Source organism: Letharia lupina, assembly GCF_014066315.1.
Source record: "Letharia lupina isolate WasteWater1 chromosome Unknown contig_10, whole genome shotgun sequence".
In the NCBI taxonomy this organism is placed as follows: Eukaryota; Fungi; Ascomycota; class Lecanoromycetes; order Lecanorales; family Parmeliaceae; genus Letharia; species Letharia lupina.
In genome coordinates, this window is record NW_023502979.1 from 605,513 (window position 1) to 625,024 (window position 19,512).

General features: G+C 50.7%; 9 protein-coding genes across 9 annotated transcripts; 3 read left to right on the forward strand and 6 right to left on the reverse strand.

The window, feature by feature from the left end:
- Positions 1-55: 55 nt before the first annotated feature.
- On the reverse strand, positions 56-3,221 carry HO133_000183 (uncharacterized protein; the record flags this gene model as incomplete). The annotated part of the gene is made up of 2 exons (XM_037291123.1): positions 56-2,954; positions 3,001-3,221. The coding sequence occupies 2 exons, from the start codon at positions 3,219-3,221 to the stop codon at positions 56-58; spliced, it is 3,120 nt and encodes a 1,039-aa protein (XP_037152558.1).
- Positions 3,222-3,668: 447 nt separating this feature from the next.
- Positions 3,669-5,006, reverse strand: HO133_000184 (uncharacterized protein; the record flags this gene model as incomplete). Its single annotated transcript, XM_037291124.1, has 2 exons — positions 3,669-4,821; positions 4,870-5,006. The coding sequence occupies 2 exons, from the start codon at positions 5,004-5,006 to the stop codon at positions 3,669-3,671; spliced, it is 1,290 nt and encodes a 429-aa protein (XP_037152559.1).
- Positions 5,007-5,242: 236 nt separating this feature from the next.
- On the forward strand, positions 5,243-5,836 carry HO133_000185 (uncharacterized protein; the record flags this gene model as incomplete). Its single annotated transcript, XM_037291125.1, has 2 exons — positions 5,243-5,472; positions 5,575-5,836. 2 exons carry the CDS (start codon positions 5,243-5,245, stop codon positions 5,834-5,836), a joined length of 492 nt encoding a protein of 163 aa, XP_037152560.1.
- A 326-nt stretch (positions 5,837-6,162) lies between these two features.
- HO133_000186 (uncharacterized protein) lies at positions 6,163-6,694 on the reverse strand (the record flags this gene model as incomplete). Its single annotated transcript, XM_037291126.1, has 2 exons — positions 6,163-6,522; positions 6,581-6,694. 2 exons carry the CDS (start codon positions 6,692-6,694, stop codon positions 6,163-6,165), a joined length of 474 nt encoding a protein of 157 aa, XP_037152561.1.
- A 284-nt stretch (positions 6,695-6,978) lies between these two features.
- HO133_000187 (uncharacterized protein) lies at positions 6,979-7,800 on the forward strand (the record flags this gene model as incomplete). The annotated part of the gene is made up of 1 exon (XM_037291127.1): positions 6,979-7,800. One exon carries the CDS (start codon positions 6,979-6,981, stop codon positions 7,798-7,800), a length of 822 nt encoding a protein of 273 aa, XP_037152562.1.
- A 231-nt stretch (positions 7,801-8,031) lies between these two features.
- On the reverse strand, positions 8,032-11,678 carry HO133_000188 (uncharacterized protein; the record flags this gene model as incomplete). The annotated part of the gene is made up of 2 exons (XM_037291128.1): positions 8,032-11,394; positions 11,454-11,678. 2 exons carry the CDS (start codon positions 11,676-11,678, stop codon positions 8,032-8,034), a joined length of 3,588 nt encoding a protein of 1,195 aa, XP_037152563.1.
- Positions 11,679-12,434: 756 nt separating this feature from the next.
- Positions 12,435-12,949, forward strand: HO133_000189 (uncharacterized protein; the record flags this gene model as incomplete). Its single annotated transcript, XM_037291129.1, has 2 exons — positions 12,435-12,599; positions 12,653-12,949. 2 exons carry the CDS (start codon positions 12,435-12,437, stop codon positions 12,947-12,949), a joined length of 462 nt encoding a protein of 153 aa, XP_037152564.1.
- A 188-nt stretch (positions 12,950-13,137) lies between these two features.
- HO133_000190 (uncharacterized protein) lies at positions 13,138-14,162 on the reverse strand (the record flags this gene model as incomplete). Its single annotated transcript, XM_037291130.1, has 3 exons — positions 13,138-13,765; positions 13,820-13,974; positions 14,043-14,162. 3 exons carry the CDS (start codon positions 14,160-14,162, stop codon positions 13,138-13,140), a joined length of 903 nt encoding a protein of 300 aa, XP_037152565.1.
- Positions 14,163-15,051: 889 nt separating this feature from the next.
- Positions 15,052-19,487, reverse strand: HO133_000191 (uncharacterized protein; the record flags this gene model as incomplete). The annotated part of the gene is made up of 2 exons (XM_037291131.1): positions 15,052-18,354; positions 18,432-19,487. The coding sequence occupies 2 exons, from the start codon at positions 19,485-19,487 to the stop codon at positions 15,052-15,054; spliced, it is 4,359 nt and encodes a 1,452-aa protein (XP_037152566.1).
- Positions 19,488-19,512: the final 25 nt, after the last annotated feature.

The window sequence follows — 19,512 nt, forward strand, 5'->3', positions numbered from 1 at the left end:
TACAGTCGAAGTCATACGGAGAAGGTATTATACATCAGAAGCAGAAGAATGCTTTTCAACTCCATCCAAACACCTCCGCAATGCTTGCAAAGTTCCACCTCAAACTCCCAATAGCAACAAGAATGCCGACCAAATCGACCGTTATAAGTACCGCCGCCGCGGTCATGAACCGCGGACTAAATATTCTATACAGCATTAGATGTCTCCTCAACCAGCCAGCCCACATAGTCGTCGCCAGGTTGATAACGGCGTAGTATAAAAGCAAAGTAGCTAGTGCTTTGGCCACATCGCTAAGCAGCCTCGGCTTCTTTGGAGGCTGCTTCCATAGTGCTATCAAGGGCACTGCCACGGTAGTAAGTATTTGAGCGCCGAAGGTGTTGAGCACAACCAACAGTGGCGACCAAGGATAGGTTACTGTCCTCAAAGCGACGAATGCTGACTCCCACTGGATACTTGAGAGTGTTGCTTGATGGCCTGTCTTGAAGAAGTGAAAGCTGCCGAGTAGACCTAAGACAACGGGACCTATGGCGGTTTGGGAAAGATCGTTTGTGTCAATAATTTCAAGGAGAGCGAGGATCTGGACGGCCAAAATGCCAATTGCACCTCCTCCCATAGGCTTTTGAAGTAAAAAGATGGCCAAAAGCCAGTTGGTGACCAGCAGAAAGTACCGCGTTCCGTGCACGTTGGCGTACCCAAATACTTTTACCGACTTTGGCTTTGTGACTACGCCATCGTTGGTGTCGGCATTGGCTTCGGGTGTCACCTCAACATTGATGCAAGGGTTCCCATACACAAAGGTTGTAGTACCGACTACGAAGGCCGAGCCGAGTAGCAATCGAGCTAGGACGATCTTTATCATCTTAAGGCTACCCTGACTCATTTTCAGCCATTCATTGTCGTCTGCTGCGTCAAGTACCCAGAAAATAGCAGATCCAAGTAGGCCCATCCTCAAGGCAAAGCCCACCCACAGTGTTGCGGATCCTTGGTACGACCGTGTCCCCTGGTAGTATGTCTTGATAACAACGGGCAACAGAATCGCTGTGATGAGTGGTATGAGCAGTTGCCACGGAGCCGATGTGGATGAGTTGGTCGACGCGTAGTATGTGGACCTACAGTACGGCATTTGCTCTTCGCGACAGAGTCTGGAGAGCGAAGCCAAACGACTCAGCACGAAGAATGCGGCGGCTTGGGACATGCCAAGGATGCGCTCAATGAAGAATTCCTGGCGTATCGAAGCAGCAAAAGCGACAAATGCGAAAGTGCCGAGAAAGCAAAGCATAATCTCGTCTTCCCAAATGGTGTACGAATTTGAAGCGAAGCCGATGGACTGACTCAACGTAAAGACGACTGCAAGCCAACCCCACAAGGACCGCGGGAAAGGGAGAGAAAACCCTTTCTGTAGCTCAAGGAAGACCCAGCCGAAGCCGCCGATACCGCCAGCTGCAAGGCCAAGAAGAGAAGTATCCTTCGCAACCATGCCAGGCAAAATCGTTGCAATCAATAAAACGCTCGCACCGCCGATAGCTCCAAGGACCGTCATATGCGACAAATAAACTGGCACCACTTCAGCGGTCGATGGTCCTGATGACCGTGCGAAGACCGCCACAACGCCCACAGCGCTTGCCAGAATAAAGATTCCTTCTAGCATACTCGGGATATTGAATGTAGCCCAAAGACCTCGACATATGCGTAAAGTCTCCTGCTGGTACTGGGAGAACTTCTCGAATGCTGTAGCATACAAGTCACCCCTTTCTTTATGCTGAACGGCCTCTTTCCAAGATTGGAGTCCGTCCGCCCAGTAACCTTGGGGCAAAGAAAAGATACTTTCTGCCAATCCTCTGGAACGCGAGTACTCATGCTGATATCTGCTAATCTGAGCACCCGCGAGTGCGTTCACAGATGCTAGTCTTTGCCAATCAGGCTTTCCGGGGCCGACAAAAGCCTCCGCGATGGGAGCTCCGAGGTTATTGAAAGGTATTGGCATGCCGAGAAGTAGGGAGAGTGTTGGCACGAGGTCAATCTGTCCCACAGGACGTTCTTTGGCAGTGGGTGGTGGCTCCATCTTCCCGTTATGACCCCTACCAAAAACGCCTTTCTTCGAGTACAGCCACAGTGCCGCTTCTACCTCGTCGTCAGATTCTCCGCCATGGTCTCCCTTGACATCCATGCCATGGTCACCCATCACCACCAGCAAGGTCTTGTCGTCCATAAGAGTAATGACTTTTCTTAGCACGTCATCCATTTCTCTCAACTTAGAGTTCGTCGCTGGATGATCGGGGCCATATCGATGTCCGGCGTGGTCGACACCAAGATAATGACCAAATAGTACATCCCACTTTCCCGTGTTCTCAGTGCTCAACAGAGGTATCAGATGCTCAGTCACCCCATTATCGACGGTAAACAAATCCCAAACATTGAAAGAATCGTACGCGTGCGTAAGATTGGCGTCGAAGTATCCTGGGAATAGCGAGTGCCAGGTATCATCACCTAAATGAACCAACGTCTTCCCTGCGTTCCGCAGCTGTCCAAGCAAATTATCTTCCTCAATGGCTGTCCCAGCAAAGTTGGACCCTATGTCAATGAATGTAGGCAGAGTCCCCGTTGTTAAGCCTTTCAATCTTTGAAGTGTCGAAGTTGGAGGATCCGCTATGAATGGTAGGAGGAAGGCATTTCCAGGGCTCTGTCGTGCTGTCTCGTCCAAGACTGTAAGAGCATTATGGAAGTGGTGCGGAATACCAGAAAAGGGAACAGTAAAGTCGTAGCGTAGAGCATCAATGATTATTATTACCGCCTTGTCGAAGGTCTTCGGATGCCAGCATCCATCTGTATAGGTTCTCGGACTTTGTTTCCCCAGGTCGAACGGAGGAGCAGTGCATTCTGATTTGTAGTCAAGCACAAGGCGTGTAAGAAGGAAGCCTTTGGTGAAGAAATATATTCCAATGGCATGAAGTAGACTAGAAATGTTAGAAAGGATCAACCCACGCGCTGGAAAGAACATACAATATCCACAGAAAGAAGCCTATTAACAGAAAATGAGAAGCTTTGAATTGAATCTCCTTCCTTCTATTTATCGTCTGAATATCGCTGTCGGGCCGACCCCGGTCTTTGCTATCATTGAACTGACTCGTGATATCCTTGTACTTTGAGGAGGCAGTAGCTGGGCCATTCTGTGCTATCGGGGTAAAGACGGGCTCCCTGTTTTCAGGGCTCGTTCGGGCCATGCTCCAATGCGAGTACCAAGCAATTTCTCCACTCTGCCATCACACTGCAAATCGCACTCAAGATGTGACTTGGACAGGCTTGATGCTAGAGGAAGCAAAGACATGGAAGTCACAGAGAGCCTCGCGCTGGCCTAGATTTTGCGGCTTTCTTGTAGGGCTGATGTCACTTTAGCCTTCGAGCACAAACAACTACACATCTAAAACATTGACGGTTGCTCTTACTGGGATCTAGAACACTGTAGGCAAGAACATACGGTTCCAAGCTTGAAAAGTTCAAAATTCAAACCGAATTGAAGAGTGTAGCAGTCCTTCCAAAAAATTTCCACGAGTCTTACTCTAATGCCTTTCGGCATATCACATTTTACTTATTCGGTGGCTCATGTAGTATTTACAGTGAGAAAGTTTGGCAGTGCATTGAATTTACAAGATTAACATTCATTTACGATACTAGATTCCATCTACAATCCCATTATCCTTTTCTTCTCGATCTTCTTTCTCCTGTCTCGCCACAATCTCCCTCCACGTTCCCATAAACTCCCTCAACCCAGCTTCTCCGTCCGTACTTGCGTCCACCACATCCTTCGGTAGCTTGTGTGCGCTGTACTGCGGTGTGTTGAAATTGTACGCTTCTGGATCATCCCGATTGACCAGACGGAACTCTGGCGTAAAAACCTCTTCCTCATCTTCTGATGCCTCTTCCACTTCCTCCTCTTGCTCATCGTCTAGGTCTGACCCACGATCCACGGAACCATTCCCGTTAAGCGAGAGTCTGACGACACCGTCTTGTAAGTTATCTGCGCCGCCTTGCTCTTCGCCCCTCATATTAAGGACCTCCAACCACGAGAAAAGCAAAGGATCGGTGCGCGGAGCCCACGGATTGACATCGATTAGCCAGACTCGGTCGTGCGGTGGTGGAATGTAAACGTCAAACACGAAACTCTCATCCGGAAAAGTCCTCTTCAGGTTTTTGTCAAAAGCATCTTGGATCAGTGAGCGCAGCTTGGGTATCAAGCGCGGCAGGAAGTCGAAATGATTGAGATCCCGTTGGCACATGCAGAGCAGATGTCTCGACCGCACAAAGCACCTAATTTCCAACGCAGGGTTGAATGCTGGTATCGTCTTTCGCAGAATGAGGTGGTACGGTATTTTCGAGAGATGTTCGCTGGCGGATCTCTCCTCGTCCTGGTTTTCAACCTCACTCTCATCATCGCTTTCATCCTCGCAATCATCAAGGACCTGCTCTAGATCATGGGTAATGAAATCCGAGCTCTTCAACAGCAGGTAAATGTCATTCGGCGTTGTGCAGGTCATACTATTCGTTGCGGATATCCAAGTCGCATCCTTAGGAGCAGACCAGTTGAGCTTGGGCATTACAGAGCCACCGAGTTCTGAGATAGTGGATTTGATCTTTTGGTGCATGTCGAGCCAAGCCTGTGAAGGGTCTGTGGTTTGGTCTTCTTCCTCTTCTTCATTGTCTGTATCAGAACCGGTGCTTGAGGGGATATCTTCTGGAGGAAGAATGATACCATCGGCGCGGAGGTAGGACAGGAAGGAGGCGGAGAGAGGAATAAGGCGGGCTTTGGGGGTTAGGGAGCGGTATCTACCGTGGTCAGCGCGTGACACTTTGAGCAGGTAGCTGAATCTATACCGTGGGTACCACGAATGGTATGAACAATTAAGGATATGTGACTTGGTAACTACTGGGAAGGGTAGCTCCATCAGAGGTTCACTTGTTGGTTCTAGAGAGGGAGATCTTTCCATAAGATCCGCATTTGCAATAGGCATGGCTGAGGTCCGCGATTCGATAATTCTGGGAAGATCAGACGTACATAGTTGTTTTATCGCAGCATACGAGGGTTTCTTGAGCCGCCCACGATCTTAGCTCCGCCGATCTCCCGCTATGACAGCGCCAAGCCTGCAAGGGTCTTTCTCAGCCATGGGAAACTCGACTTATTAACGCTACACTCCACCACATTTAGCGATTCCCTCCTTCTATACCTTCCAGTTGCCAAATCCTCATCATGTCCTCCAACGTCGGTCTCACAACTCCAAGAGGCTCTGGTACCTCAGGCTACGTCCAACGCAATCTCTCCCATCTCAAACCCCGTGACAATTTTGCGCCATATCCCAAGGACTACGACTTGCTGAAGCACCGACAGCGCAAGCCTGACAAGGAGATATTGGATCATGATAGGTTGCGGGAGGTGGAGGTCAAGGTGTATGATCTAAGGGATAAGCTTGAGGATGAGGGGTATGTCTGCCCTCATACTGTCAACATGTACCTACCATCGCTTGGGTGTGGCTATATCGTTGCCATTGAGGGGTCTCCGCTGATCAAGGTTCTACTCTGCAGTGTTGACGAAGAAGAAATTGAGTTCCAAACCTCCGCCCTACGCCAGAAACTTAGCTCCTTAGCCCCCTCTGACTCGAGATCGGATCGCAAAGGACAATTCAAACCACATCAGGTACACGAGCTGGCGCAGGCGAAGATAGAAGAGAGCGAGAAGCTAAGGAAGGCGTTGGGGATAAGTGCGAACTATGAAGAAGGATCGCATTGGAAGAAACAAGAGGAGAGACTAAGGGACGGCTTGGGCGAGAAAGAGCGGGATAGGTGACATCGACAAATGCTTGGGAAGTCTAAAGCGAGCATAGACGAGTCAGGCGTCGAGAAGCTGTGGGAAAGGCGAACGGTATTGGGGCGCTCGGTATCATGATGAAAGGGAAAGAGTCATGTCTCCTACCAAGACATTTTGGGCTCCTGTGGACATGCTGTGTTTCCGCTACCACAAGAAACGCCAGTCTTTGGCTTGCCTAAAAAGGTAGTCAAAGAATTTCTGTAGAGATGAGGTATCTCACATCTCAAGCCAAATAGCGCCATATGCTATGCCATCAGAAACGAATCAATGCACCCCATCTTCCATCACTCGTGCCATTCCCACGCTCAATCCCTCCACCTCCCCCTCGCCCACCTCTCAATCGACCCAACCCCAAATGTCCCACTCGACTCCCCAACCAGCGTCCTCTGCTCCACCACCGCCGCCTGCTCTCCCCGCTGCTCCTCTGCCCCACCCTGTACCTCCCCCTCAGTCCCAATCTTCTTCTCCCTCTCCAACCTCCGCCTCCTCTTCTCCAACCTCTCCGCCTTCAATCTCTCCGACAGCTGCTTCAATTCCTCCCTCTCAAAGGGTATCTTATGTGTCGTTTCCGGCGCGGGCCAGAAGTCGGGCACCGAGAAGCGCGTGTCGAGGTTGACGCCAAAGTAGTACATCCAGCCGATGGGGAACGCAATGTACATGCCGAACTGCGCGAACAGAGTTAGCATGAAGGGAAAGGGAAACCAGGGTGGCGGAGGTACGTACTTTGAAGACCTCTAGATTGGCACCACCGGAGATGTGGGTTGCGAGGGTCGGTGGAAGTCTCCATTTTGGAGACCTCGCGGCTTGCGAGAGCCGTTGTATGTGTCTTGTAACCATCGTGCTGGATGATCAAAAGGCTTCGTTGAAAGCTCGTCTCCCTCGGTCGCAAGGCTGGACCTCGGCAAACAGCTTCTCCAGATTTGTCAACAACGACCCACTTCATACCCCGCGTGCTTTACTACGCAACTCCACAGCTGTCATTGCGATGAGCGGCAATGTTCATCTATACATCCATGGGTCTCTAACACTTCCTCCTTGACTAGATCCACACTCTCGCCACCCCAGCCCTCCAACCCTTGTGGACGTCTAGAGTACAATATCCACCCTTCCGCATAACAGCCATGCCTCTCCCATCAGACCCTCGCGTCGCCTTGCACACCGAAGGTAAGATCGCCTACATCAGAATCAACATCCCCGAGAAGCTCGGCGCCCTGACTCAAGATCTCTGCTACCGTCTCGCATGTCTCATGCGCGAGGTAGCAAAGCGCGACGACATATTCATCACAATCTTGACGGGCACAGGCCGCTACTTCTCCGCCGGCGCCGACGTCTCAGTCGGCCGATCCCTCTCCGAGCACGCCGACGTACGCCGCGAGAGCTTGCGCAGTTTCGTGTCCAACAACCTAGAGGTCGCGAACGCATTCTACACCCATCCGAAAATCCTCGTCACCGCGCTCAATGGGCCCGTCATAGGTATCTCCGCCGCCCTTGTCGCGCACTCTGATTTCATATATTGCACGAGGTCTACCTTTCTCCTCACGCCCTTTACTTCGCTCGGGCTGGTAGCAGAAGGTGGAGCCAGCCATGCGTTTGTGCAGCGCTTGGGTATCAGTAAAGCGAACGAGGCCCTGATCATGAGCAAGCGCATCACCGCTGAGGAATTGTTGCACACTGGCTTTGTCAACAAGATCTTCGACACGGGCAAGGATGACCATGAGAAGTTCTTTGCCGAAGTAATGAAAGAGGTGCATGATCGCCTTGGAAGCCATCTTAACAGCGAGTGCTTGGTGAAGGTGAAAGAGCTGATTCGCAGACCGGAGCGCCAGACTTTGGATTCGCAGAACGTTGCAGAGGTTTTCGGAGGATTGGAGCGTTTTGCCGCTGGAATCCCGCAAGAGGAGTTTCGCAAAATTGCCAGTGGGGAGAAGCGTCACAAGTTGTGATGTGTAGGAAACTAGCTGGTCTCGGGGCGTGTTATTGATGAGTTCGGATATGAGAGGTGGATTTTGGATTGATGCTGAATATGGTAAGATGAGAAAATTGCCATGAGTGTGTGTTTGGAACCTTTAGCGTGCATTGCACTCGTACCTGTCCGAAGGCAAAAGCCGCACGTACCGTAGAATCTTGGGATCAATTTTCTCTATATAAAATTATCGGCTTGAAAGCAGCCTGAATCATCCAATCACCTTCTCGACGACCCACTCCCCTTTCCCGTCTTTTTTCTGAACCACCTTCTGCGCGGGCAACGGCCAACCTATACTTCCCTTCTCGCCGACAAGCGAAGGTATCACCCAGCACGTCCTCGTCTTGCTATCTCCTTCCTCAATCTTCCCAATCGGCTTCCCATATACCAACAACGGCGTCCCCTTTGCCAATCCCGCAATCTGCATGGCTGTCACAGCGGTAAGGGCATGCATCCGTGTCCTTGGCTTCTTGGCTCCTTCAATCGTGGCGGGTGTGCCGCGCTGGAGGTGGCTGTAGATGATATAGGTTGGCAGATCTTTGGTCGCGAGGTGGGCGAGGACAGAGGAGGGGTGTACGAAGACTGCTATGTCGATTATATCGATATCTGCTCTCCGCTTTACGTTGATGGGAAAGAGTGGGAGATAAGGAACATCGATGGCTCTGGTTGGATTCCGAGGGAGGTCGGGTGGTGAGACTGATGCGGAAGCGAGGATGGCAATCTGATCAATGAATGCTGCGGCGGTGAATTGCTGGAGAGCTGCAACTTGAGTCTTTGATGGGGATGGGAGCTTGAGAGAGACGTTGGGCGCAAGTAGGGTGGGGTTGTTGCTGCGGACGATGCTCATGAGTTGGGAACAGAGGTTGCTGGCTTCGCTGAGGGCTTTGGGGGAGAGGAACATGTCTTTGCAGAAGGCCTCTCTCAATGGAGCGTAGGCGTAGGCACATAGAGCAGTGAGCCCTTTGAGAGCATCAGAAGTCGGCGAGTGACGGCTGAAGAGGTGGTGTGCGTGGTTGTAGTGGCTTTTGAGCTGGGAACGGGCTTCATCTGCCGAGCGGTCTTCGTTGGTATAGACCTCAGACTGAACGTTCACGGAAAGGTCCAGCTGGTTCTTGGGGATAAAGAGATCTAGGCTTGCCAAAGAGGCGACGAGAGCGATCGTGTAGGGCATGCAGCCATGCTGGTGGCCAATCATAAGCATCTTGGAAAAGCGTGGAGAAAGCGGATAGTTGGATATTTCTCGCCCAACAGAAGTAATTTTGCCTTCATTCGAGACCGCTCCAAGGTAGATGAGCAACTTCTCGGCCTTTGCTAGACTTTGCCGATCTGGAGGCGTAGGGAAGGGGAAATTCACAACATGCTGCAAGTCCATGCTCTTCAACTGCAGCACCACACCTTCCACAGGCATTCGGAGTATCTCCGGCTCTGCATACTCCTCGAAGTCCCGCTCATAGACGGCTGAAGAGTAGAGTCTGTAGCAATGTCCTGGGCCAGTTCGTCCGGCACGACCAGCACGCTGACTTGCACTCGCTTTGCTGATCCAGCCGACGTCAAAATTTTGGACACCCGTCATGCGGTCGTACTTCTTCTCCTTTGCGCGACCGCAGTCGAAGACGTAGCGTATGCCGGGAATGGTCAAACTCGTCTCTGCCACGTTGGTGGCTAGCACAATCAGCCTGGAGTTTTCAGGCGGAGGCTCGAAGACACGAAGTTGATCCTTAGTTTGAAGCTGGGAGTAGAGAGGGAGAATATGGACCGTTGAAGATGCTGGGGTGGAGTCTTCAACGTCGAAATCTCGATCGTCTCCACGGCCAGAAGAATCTCCGTCACTCTCTGCGTCGTCCTCAAAATCATCGAACCCAGGAGCAATGTTCCCTAGCTCAAGATCTTCCGTCTCGAGAGGTGCTTCACTTGCAGAGATCCGAACCTTGTGACCATTAGATTGACTTTGGAAGTTCGCAAGGGTCTCGTTGAGCCGTTTGGCCAAGGCAGTTATCTCATTCTGACCCGTCAGAAAGACAAGCATCCCCCCTGGCGGAAGTTTCCTGTGGCCTTTGCATACTTTTTCAAATGCTTCTTCAGTATAGTCTCTCCGCGTCCTACGCACAAAGTGAGTAGTGACAGGGTACTGTCGTCCTTCCGCTTGTATCAAGGGGGGAGTGCCGTTGCGGAAGAGGTTCGGATTTTCCAAGAAGTCTGTGATTCGCAAAGTAGCAGACATGATTACAAGCTTCAAAGGCTTGATTTTCTCATCCTCCCTGCTCATAGTAGCCCGTAGATCAACAATCCTACTCACCATACCAATCAAGATATCTGTGTTGGCGCTGCGCTCATGTGCTTCGTCAATGATGATGACTGAATACTTAAGCAAGGCAAAATCATTAGCGATTTCCCTGATCAGGATACCATCCGTCATGAACTTGATGGCCGTCTTGCTGCTGACCGAGCTGTCGAAGCGAATCTGGTAGGAGACTCTTTCTCCCACTCCACCAAGTTCATCGCCGACGCGCTTTGCCATGCTCACAGCAGCTACCCTCCGAGGCTGTGTAACCCCTATCATCCCAGGATTTAGGCTTTCAGGGCTACCAAAGCCAGCTTCATACAAAAATTGAGGTACTTGAGTAGTTTTCCCAGATCCTGTTGCTCCCCAAATGACGACCGTGGGATTGTTGTAGATGGCTTCCATAATCTTCTGTTCCTCTCCGACCACAGGTAGACCCAAACGACCTTCTTGTACGTCAAGTGGCCGCTCTACCTTCACGCTAAATGCTTTGCGCTCTGGTGCACTGCTTCTTATTTCCAGTTCTGGCGGCAAAGGGTCCTGTTCTGGGCCTCTAGGGGTATGAGTTGGTTGCCCAGCGGGAAGACCACTTTGGAGCGTAGCAAAATTATATGCAGTAGGTTTGAAGCCCAAAGCCTCGTTGACTTGACTCGTAGCCCATGCTTTGAATGCAGAAGAGCGTTCTTTGCGCTCCTCGGGGTCATAGTAATTGCTCCCGCTTTCGTCCATAGAATCTTCGGAATCATCAGTCCTGGGTAAATCGTCGGAGAATTCAGAAAGCTGGTCTTCAGAATCCGCCGGCCCATCCATCGACGCTGTGGGAGAGGGCAGACTGTGACAAGAGGCGTCCGAATCATTGCCCGAGCTAAAACCATCCCAAGGAATCTCGGTCGCTGCAATAGTCAGAGGTTTAGCCATCTTCAGACGCCGACGCTTTTTGATGATTGGCTTGCCATCGCTACCGCTTTCCAATGGTCGTTTCAGACCACTGCCAAATGCTGGCTTTGCTGGAGCATCAAGGGCAGAGAGATGGTTGTCTGTAGGCTCTAGATTCTCGGATACCTCAGAGCTATCGCCTTCATCATCATCATCATCATCATGTTCGAACAACAACTCGCTATTCTTTTCGAGGTTCACGCCAGCTTGACTCTCCTTCAAAGCTTGCGAGAGAACCTCACGCTTGGCTGGCTTTCTACCCAGACTTCGAGAGCTGCGTAGCAACGAAGTATCGACCTTTGCGCTTGCTAATTTTTTGATCAGATCGAGGTTCTCCTCTTTTCTCAATTTTATGTCCTGTGGGTGTTAGTTTTGGCTTTATCAGAGACAGACAAACAGAGAGAGGGCCTACATACGATATATTTATCAAGTCTCTTCTGCTTCTTGCTGGATGTTTTTGGATGTTGAGCTCGTAAAATATTTCTCATATCCTGCCTTTTCTTCTCCGTTTCTGCGACAGGGCCAGGAAAGATCTCCGCTGCATTGCTGTCATTGCCATTTGGAAGACCTACGTTGCCGCTGTCTTGCTCAAGCCTCTTCCTTACTTTGTGCTTACGCTGTCTTGGAACAAATCTAGGCATCGCGACTGTATAATAAAGTAAGGTACTCGAACACCTTTGAGATTTTTCTGAATAATCTTCAACGTCAGACCTACAGTTTGGTACTCTATGGCCACACACACTAGTACGACTTAGTCAAGATATCTCAAATCCTCCAGTGCTGGAGTCACATTGACTAGCTGTTAAAGGGTCTATTATGGACGAATGACGGCTGGGAAGTTCTGGTGTAGATAGCAGAAGGTCGCCATCATCTGGTTGTCAAAAGGTTGGTGGTGGGAGAGCAATGCGCTAGTTCTCTCCAGAGGTCTAATATGGCAATCGCATGGGCTAATGTAGGTAGGTAGGTATTGCCTTTGTCTTCACCTGAACCAGCGAGCATCGTATGATCGTGTAGTGTCTATCTAGTCGATCTCGAGACTGAGAGATGATGTTCTATGCCGACTGGGCTATTGAGAGATCCATTGTCCTCACGATTCTCAAGGCTCAGCCGCAGGATGCTTTTTCCTTCTACTCAAATTGAATACCCTTACACAGACATGCATTGTCATAAGCATCATGTTCACCTTGTGTATAAGACAATACAGAGAGAGATGGTAGGCGGGACTCCAGCGACTGCCAAGAAAAGAATTTAAGATTTAGAAAACTATCGACCTTCTTTCTACGTCCTCCATTTCACATCACATCTCCTGCAATCGAACATCCAATACAAGCCAAGTTGACACTATCTGCATTCTCCAAAAGCGATTGGACATTGCTAGAACCGTAATGCCGCTTCCAATGGCACCAGACTCGCCCCAGGTCCTCAGCATTTCCCCGTCCTACCCAGCCATCACCAAGCAAGCAGCCGGCACCATAAATGGCATACAGACCAATATCACGTCTACAGCCTTCTCCGACAAGATCATGATCACGATCACGCAAGGTGGAAGGCTTGCACAGTGGGTATGGCCGTACCCGTGTCTCAGCAGCGATTCGTACCTCTGACTTTTCTCCAGATCCACGTACCTCTAAGTTCCCCCAACCCCATTTTCGCAGATCAATATATGTCCTCCGGCAATGACGAGGATAATCTCTTGCCAATGGCTCACCTCTCGCCAAAGACACTGCTAGGAGGATCTACATCTGAGAGGGAGACTGTGGGTCAGCTGTATGCTACGCAAATTGCAAGTGCAATCGTCACGAGGAATCCGGAAGAAAAGAGGACTGTTTTAGTTGGATTGGGCTTGAGCAAGTTTGAAGCTAGACGAGAAGTGTTCTATGATACAGTGGATCTTGTGATGAAATGCCTGTGACCGCCTGTCACGCAATGGAACGCCGAAACATTAGTGTGGCCAATATCATGGCTAACATCGCGCATGGAGCACTGGAACATGAGTGTGGCCAAAGTTCTGGCTAGTATCCTTGGAAACCACGACATTGACCGGGAAGATAGTCTTGCAAGCCCCAACACCTTCGACCGAAGCTTTCGGAAACAGCTCAACTATCCATCATTTTGCGCATCGAATGCCTTTGCTATCTCCGAGAGGTATTTCGAATCGACGACGACATGTGTATGCTGAGTATCAGCGTTCGTGCCGACGCGCCTTTTTGGCACGTACTGATGGAGAAACCACCCAGGCGAATATTGGATGTTTGGATTGTAAGCCTGTAAATGCGTGTACACTGGTGATACATCCATGCCAAGATTGCTGGGGAGGTCTCCGAAGCTCATGTCTAGATACGTCTCGTCGCCAATAATAGTGAGTTTGTCTTGGACCTTGATCTTACTCAAAGCGGTAGCAAACCAAGAAAGCCCGGTGCTGTTGTTAAATGTATGATAGGCAAGGCGGATGTGCAGAGAGCTAATAGTGATATTAGAACGGAGATATCGAAGGGCGCATCCAAAGGCGTGGACTGTGTCATTTGCATAACTAGGCAACTGCTCATCTCCCAAGTCGAATGTGACCTTCGCAAGCACTGAATGGAGAGCACCGTGTCCGCAGTTTCCAGAGCGACATTTGAAAGGCCCAATGCTCGATGCCATTGATTTTATGTCAGAGCCGAAATTGCTAAAGATAAAGGTGTTCTGCTTGCGGACTTGATAATGTGCTTCGTGGTAAATGCGGTGACTGGAAATTGCTTATCAGTGGGATCTCAGACGCTTGAACAGTCTTTTGACTTACTTGACAAGCAATAGACCGACAGTGATATTGGGTCTATAGCTGAGATTGGTAAGGCACGGAAATCTGATCTCATTGTCTGTTGCCATCATAGCATATCCGATGATCTTGTTCTGAAGCTCAACCGGAAGGTTGGTGAAGCGAAAGATGTCATTGGTCTGGATATTTTCAATGGTAAGTATTCCGGAATTGAGGATATGACAGTGTTATTCGAAGAGATACGAACATTGAAGTGAGTCGTATCAACGGTATTGATGTTTCCCGAGCCCTGCGTAGCAACCACAGCAAGGGGAGTTTTCTCGTCGTCGCGAGTGTCAACCGCAGCACTGGCGTGATTGCAAGCCATTGCTATGTCTGTTCTCCTTATTTAGCAGCCATTGCAGCGCGCCAGAATAGGATAGAGGGGCACAGAGAATGGTGACATATAGACTTACCAGATGAGGTACAGAGCTTTGTTTATGTTGATGCTAAGGCTATGAGGCAAGGACCAAAGCTGTGAATCGGGCACAGAGCTTTGCCGATGGTGCAAAAATGGTGCAAGAACAGTGCAAAGATAGAGTGGACGTGAGGGTAGCAAGCAATCAAAAAGCAGAAAGAAAGAAATAGCAGTCCATTAAATACCTGCGTGTACATACGCTAAGGATACTATGACAGGGGTACATGGTCAGTGACTGCAGTCTGGCAGGGGTACAAGCGTGCCGACTGCAGCCGAATACGAACTTACAAACCGAGTGAAGTCGGGCTGCAGGATATTGAGGAAATGCTGGCGGGCAATGCTATACAAACTTCCCTCACTGTCTTGGACCAAAGCTCACTTCACACGACAGCCTTGCGAACATCTAATTCTAATTTCCGGCAAGCTAGTGCTTCGCGTCTTGATTGGCCGGACCTGCAGCTTGCAGGCATCCGGTAAAGGAGTTTATAGAGGCTAAAGGGCAGGATGACTCCACCTTAAGTATTCTAGTGTTGATATCTTGCACGGCTTGGTTTTTGTTCCTTTTCCCAATTCCAAATGCCCATGTTTATATGAACTACCCCGCGTAGCAATTGAAGAGCATACAGAGACTGGTCAAATTTCCTGTAGGACAAAGACACAGAGACTAGAGAACAAGGCCATGGTTTGAGTATCGTTTGAGTCCATAGACAACTACGCTCTGAATGGACACAAGCACGCGGAACTACATATAATGAGGATAACACATGAGCCATTTGCATTCAGATGCTGACCTCCATATTCATACATTGCCTTCAGCTTCCTCTCCTTCCTCACCCTCCTCCTCATCCTCAGCTTCACCCGTATCTTCAGCAACAACCGTACAAGGCTGCTCGCCATACCACACCCGCCTCCCTCCATCCTCGAGCACCCTTTCTCCCGTAGCAGCTCTCCCCCTCTCCCCGCTCCCCTTAGCATCACCCTTGCCAGCCATGCTCTGACTCCTCACCTCCTCCACCGTAGCTCCCCACTCGTATCTCCCCTTACTCAGCACCACAAACCCCGTTTCAATCTTCACCTCCTCCCCAGGTGGGATCACATCCACGACGCGCTGCAAGACACCGTTCACAAGCAACCTCTTGCCCAAATCCAGCGCGATGCCGGGAGGTTGGTTCGCTAAGCTGGGTTGGAGGCGGAGGAGTGGGTGGATGGGGGTTGTGGAGCGGTTGCGGAGGGTGGTGGCTATGGAGAGGAAAGTCTGCGTAGGGACGGTGAAAGTAGTCGGGTTGAGCTGCTTGACTGGAGCGGATGCAGAGCCAGGGTGAGGTTCAGCGAGTAAAACAGCCATGCTTATTTCCAAGTCGTCCAGCTTCAGCGCAGAGATCATCCTTGGCGTCAATCTCAACCCTCTAAGCTCCACCTCCCCACTCCTGCCGGTACTTTCTTGCTTCCAAGTCGCATGAAGTCGTGAAAGAAGTACTTCGCGATACCAGAAAGCTTCACGCATAGCTCGCTCGGCTTCGGGCGTGCTCTTCGTGGAGGAGACGACGAATTGGCGTGCATTGTGGGGGTTTATGGAGGGGATTGGGTCGTGGGCGTTGGGGAGGTGGAGGCGTGGAACGAAGACGGGGATGCGGTGGGTTGTGCCGGGGTGGAATATGCGCGACTGAGTCTTCGTAGGGGTGTTGGAAGATCGGAGTTCAATGGATATGGTAAGTGTGCTTGGCCAAGAGTTGCGGAGGTCGAGAAGGAGCAGGCATTCTAGAGATGACGGCGAGTGGGGATTGTCGTTGGGTGGGTGGAGTCGGCTGGGGTTGGCGTTTGGATAGTTGGTTTCGAATGGAGCGCCGCCCAGGTCAGTTGTAGCTTGCTCGTCTCTCCGTCCAGAATCACTGGGTAAAGAGACGACATCATTGCGCAAGAAACTGATGCTAGCATTGACTGTGATGGTAAGAGGAATGACAAGCTGTCGAGTGTAAAAATGATCTTTAATATCTGTCTTAGGAATGCCAAGATAGCCATAGTCGACTTGGATCGCGCCATGTGACAATTGAGGTTTTCCCAGTACCTCTATCTCAAAGGTAGCTTCCCCACCCGGCTCGATCATAAGATCTCGATCTTTGTCTTTGCGGTGCCTTCGGAAAGACTGCTTGCGTGCAGAGGCAAACTCGAGCTCATAGAGCTCGACGGGCGAAAGGTCTTTGTTGGCCAAGGCGGACTGGAGCTGTGAGGCGGTTGAGTCGGTGAAGGAGAGGAGGACCAAATCCATAGGTATGGTTCGAGATGTGTTTTGGAAGGAGACAGTGAAGGTTCTCGTCTCCCCATCAAGGAGCATAATGGCCGATTGAGGCAGTGAGATGGATTTCAAGCTGATGTTAGGCTGTGCCCCCGTGACTTTTAAAGCAAGTTTGGTGGCAGTAGGCCCTTTTGGAGGAGGAATCTTACTCTTGACAGGATCTGAAGCAGTTGAGATCGGACGAGACTTCTGTGCCAGACCAACATGCCGGCCTTTGATGTCTGGCTTCAAGGCCCACGGCTCGGAAAAGATAGGGAACATCCGCTCTCTGCAGCCTTTCACCTTGACAGCGCATCCAGTGATAGACAGGGAGCCGGCTGCTTGCGGTGTGCCACTCAGGAGCAACGTCTGCGTCCTGTATGGCCCTATCAATGTAGTTTCAGGCGAACCTTCGAAGGGTATACTATCGGATAACAGCTCGATGTGTTCTATCACGACGTCAAAGTCATAAAGATTTTGCAGGGTCACTCGGAAGAAAGCTTCTTCCTGCGCTACCAGTAGTGGCTCTGCTGCAGCTGACGACTTTTTCAAAAAGGGGTTGTATATAAAAGGATTCTTCTCCTTCTTAGCTTCGATCGTTTCGACAACTTCCAGCTCTGGTTTGGCATGTGACACCAGGGCCCTTGATTGATTGGTCTCCACGACCTCAATGCCTCGTACCAGGAAGTCGTCCCAATAATCTGCTTCTAGGTGCTGGACGCCAAGATGTCGTGCCGCGCTCAGAGTCCGAGAGATGTTGTTGGCAAGCCGCATCTGTTCTTCGATGGGCAAGTCGGGCGAGCCATCACTGCTATCCGGTCCAGGCGCCATGCTACTGCCCCCAGCTCGAAGTAGTTCTGCAGAGTATTGCAGAGCGCCACCAAGGTCTGGCAAGGCCTCACATACGTTGATGCAGGATCTCAGGACTTCTAGTTTCAGATACTTGGAGCCACTAGCATTGATTGATGCTTGCTGAATTGCACGTGCAACAGTTGCTTCGTTCGCTCGAGTCTGCCTTGACTTTGGCGTAACCGATTGCTTATCGCGTCCCTTTTGCTTGATACTACCAATGGGCTCAAGAGGCAGTATGCCATAAGCTTGGCAAACAAGGGAGAGAAAATGCCGCATGCCTTGTTCGGAGTCATCGCTGGCACTACTACTGTTCTGTGAGGGCATAGCTCTAGCGGATGCATTGAGAGAGGCGAGGCTCGCGGCAGGATGAACGCCCATCTCAGCAGCACCATCTTTTCTAGCTTGCACAAGCGCGGGCAGAAGAGTGGACATGAGTCCTTTCAGTATGATGGCTTTCTTGCGATGGTAGCCCAGCTCTGATAGAACCGAAGCAATGCCAGCGAGAATCATGGTATGATCTGCAATTGATAGCGATGAATCTGGGAGAGGCGATGGGTATGCTCGAAACGCCAGTGCGGCGAGCTCTGGCTTCGTTGAAAGGGTTGCAGCATCTGGCCCCTCAATTACTGGCTTCGACAACTTCGTATTGAGCACTAAGTGTCGTAGAACACTGTCATCTAGCTTGCCCGAGATGTGAAGAACACTGAGTAGCTTCGCAAAGCGGATAGCAGACTGGGAGAAGGCGAGTGGGGGAAGTTTGTCGTCTGTGAATGTCCACGCCCGAGAGTAGAGATTTAAGATGTTGTTCGTCAGGTCAGGCAGGAGGCTTGCGAGGGATTGGAGAGATGCAGCACGATTTTCTGGGTCTAAAGACTTTCTCCCGCCTATCTCAGCAAGGCTCTCAGACTGCTTGTTTTTGGATGATTTGGATGAGCTTGAGCCTGGTTTCTCAGAGCCTGGATAGAAGGTGTCGGGAATCTGGACACCTCAGCTTCACATTCCAACGAGCGGTCACGTTTACAGAGATTGCTTTCATCTATTTGGTGGAAGCTTACACGAAAATCCATCTCTGCCCAAGCAAACATTAAAAGACAGACCAAGATGTAATCCAAAGCCTTTGCATGCCACAGGTAATCACTGCTGGCTCTCGCGATTGTTGCACTCTGTACCAGTTCCTTCACTGCATCAGGCCAACGCCCGGCCAGTAAGTACATAGCACCGATGACGATGCCTACACGTCCTTTGCCTTTGTTTTTCTCCCTTTCTCCAAGACTGCCGGCGCCGAAACCGCTTGTAGAGGTTCTGTCTCGACTTTCCGCCCTTGCTTTTTCGTTGCCCGACTCCCTTGGTGGTGACTTGGTCGCAGAAGCCCCAGTCAATCCATTGGTCGTTGGTGGCGGTGTGTTTCTCCCGCTGGGAGGAGAAGTAGCTCGACTGTCTGGAGTAGAAGATCGCGAATCGATCTCTGAGGTAACACGAGCAGGCATTGACACACGATGAGTCAAGTCCGAGCGCTCACCAGCAGGGGACGATGACCTTGAGTTAACGCCGGAGCTGACTCTGGACAAATGGCCCATGTGTGATGGCAAGGCAGACGCTACTTCATTGAAGGTTGGCGCTGAAGAGACCCTTGGGGAGTCTAGGGAAGTTAACCCTTGCAGTGACTTTGCATACGGTGCCATTGCACCTAGGAGGCGAGATGTCATATCGCACATGACTGTTTTGACTGTTGTGGTTCGCGATTTTGCCGGCGACGGCACTGGGTAGACTCCTTGTGGTAGTGGAAATTCTTCATGGTCGAATACAAGGACTTGATGTACCAGTGCCTTGGGATGTTGGCGACTAAGATCGTCGAGGCCACGGGAAATCGACTCAATACCAGGCAGCTCTCTGTGCTCCCCTCCAAACCTTGGTTCTGCTCCGTTCCTTTGTACCTGGCCATCCCTTTGCGCGTGTTCTAATCCAAAGTCAGTTCCGTCTGTTATTCCCAACACAATCAAAGGCTCTCTGTAGACTTCGAATGGGGTCAAGGCCAAGTGAGCAGGCGGAGGAAGGGAAGTCGACAGGTCGTAGAGAACACGTCCTTCTGGGAAGGCTAGGGGGGAAAACATGGCTGGTGAAAGGTCTGGTCAGCAA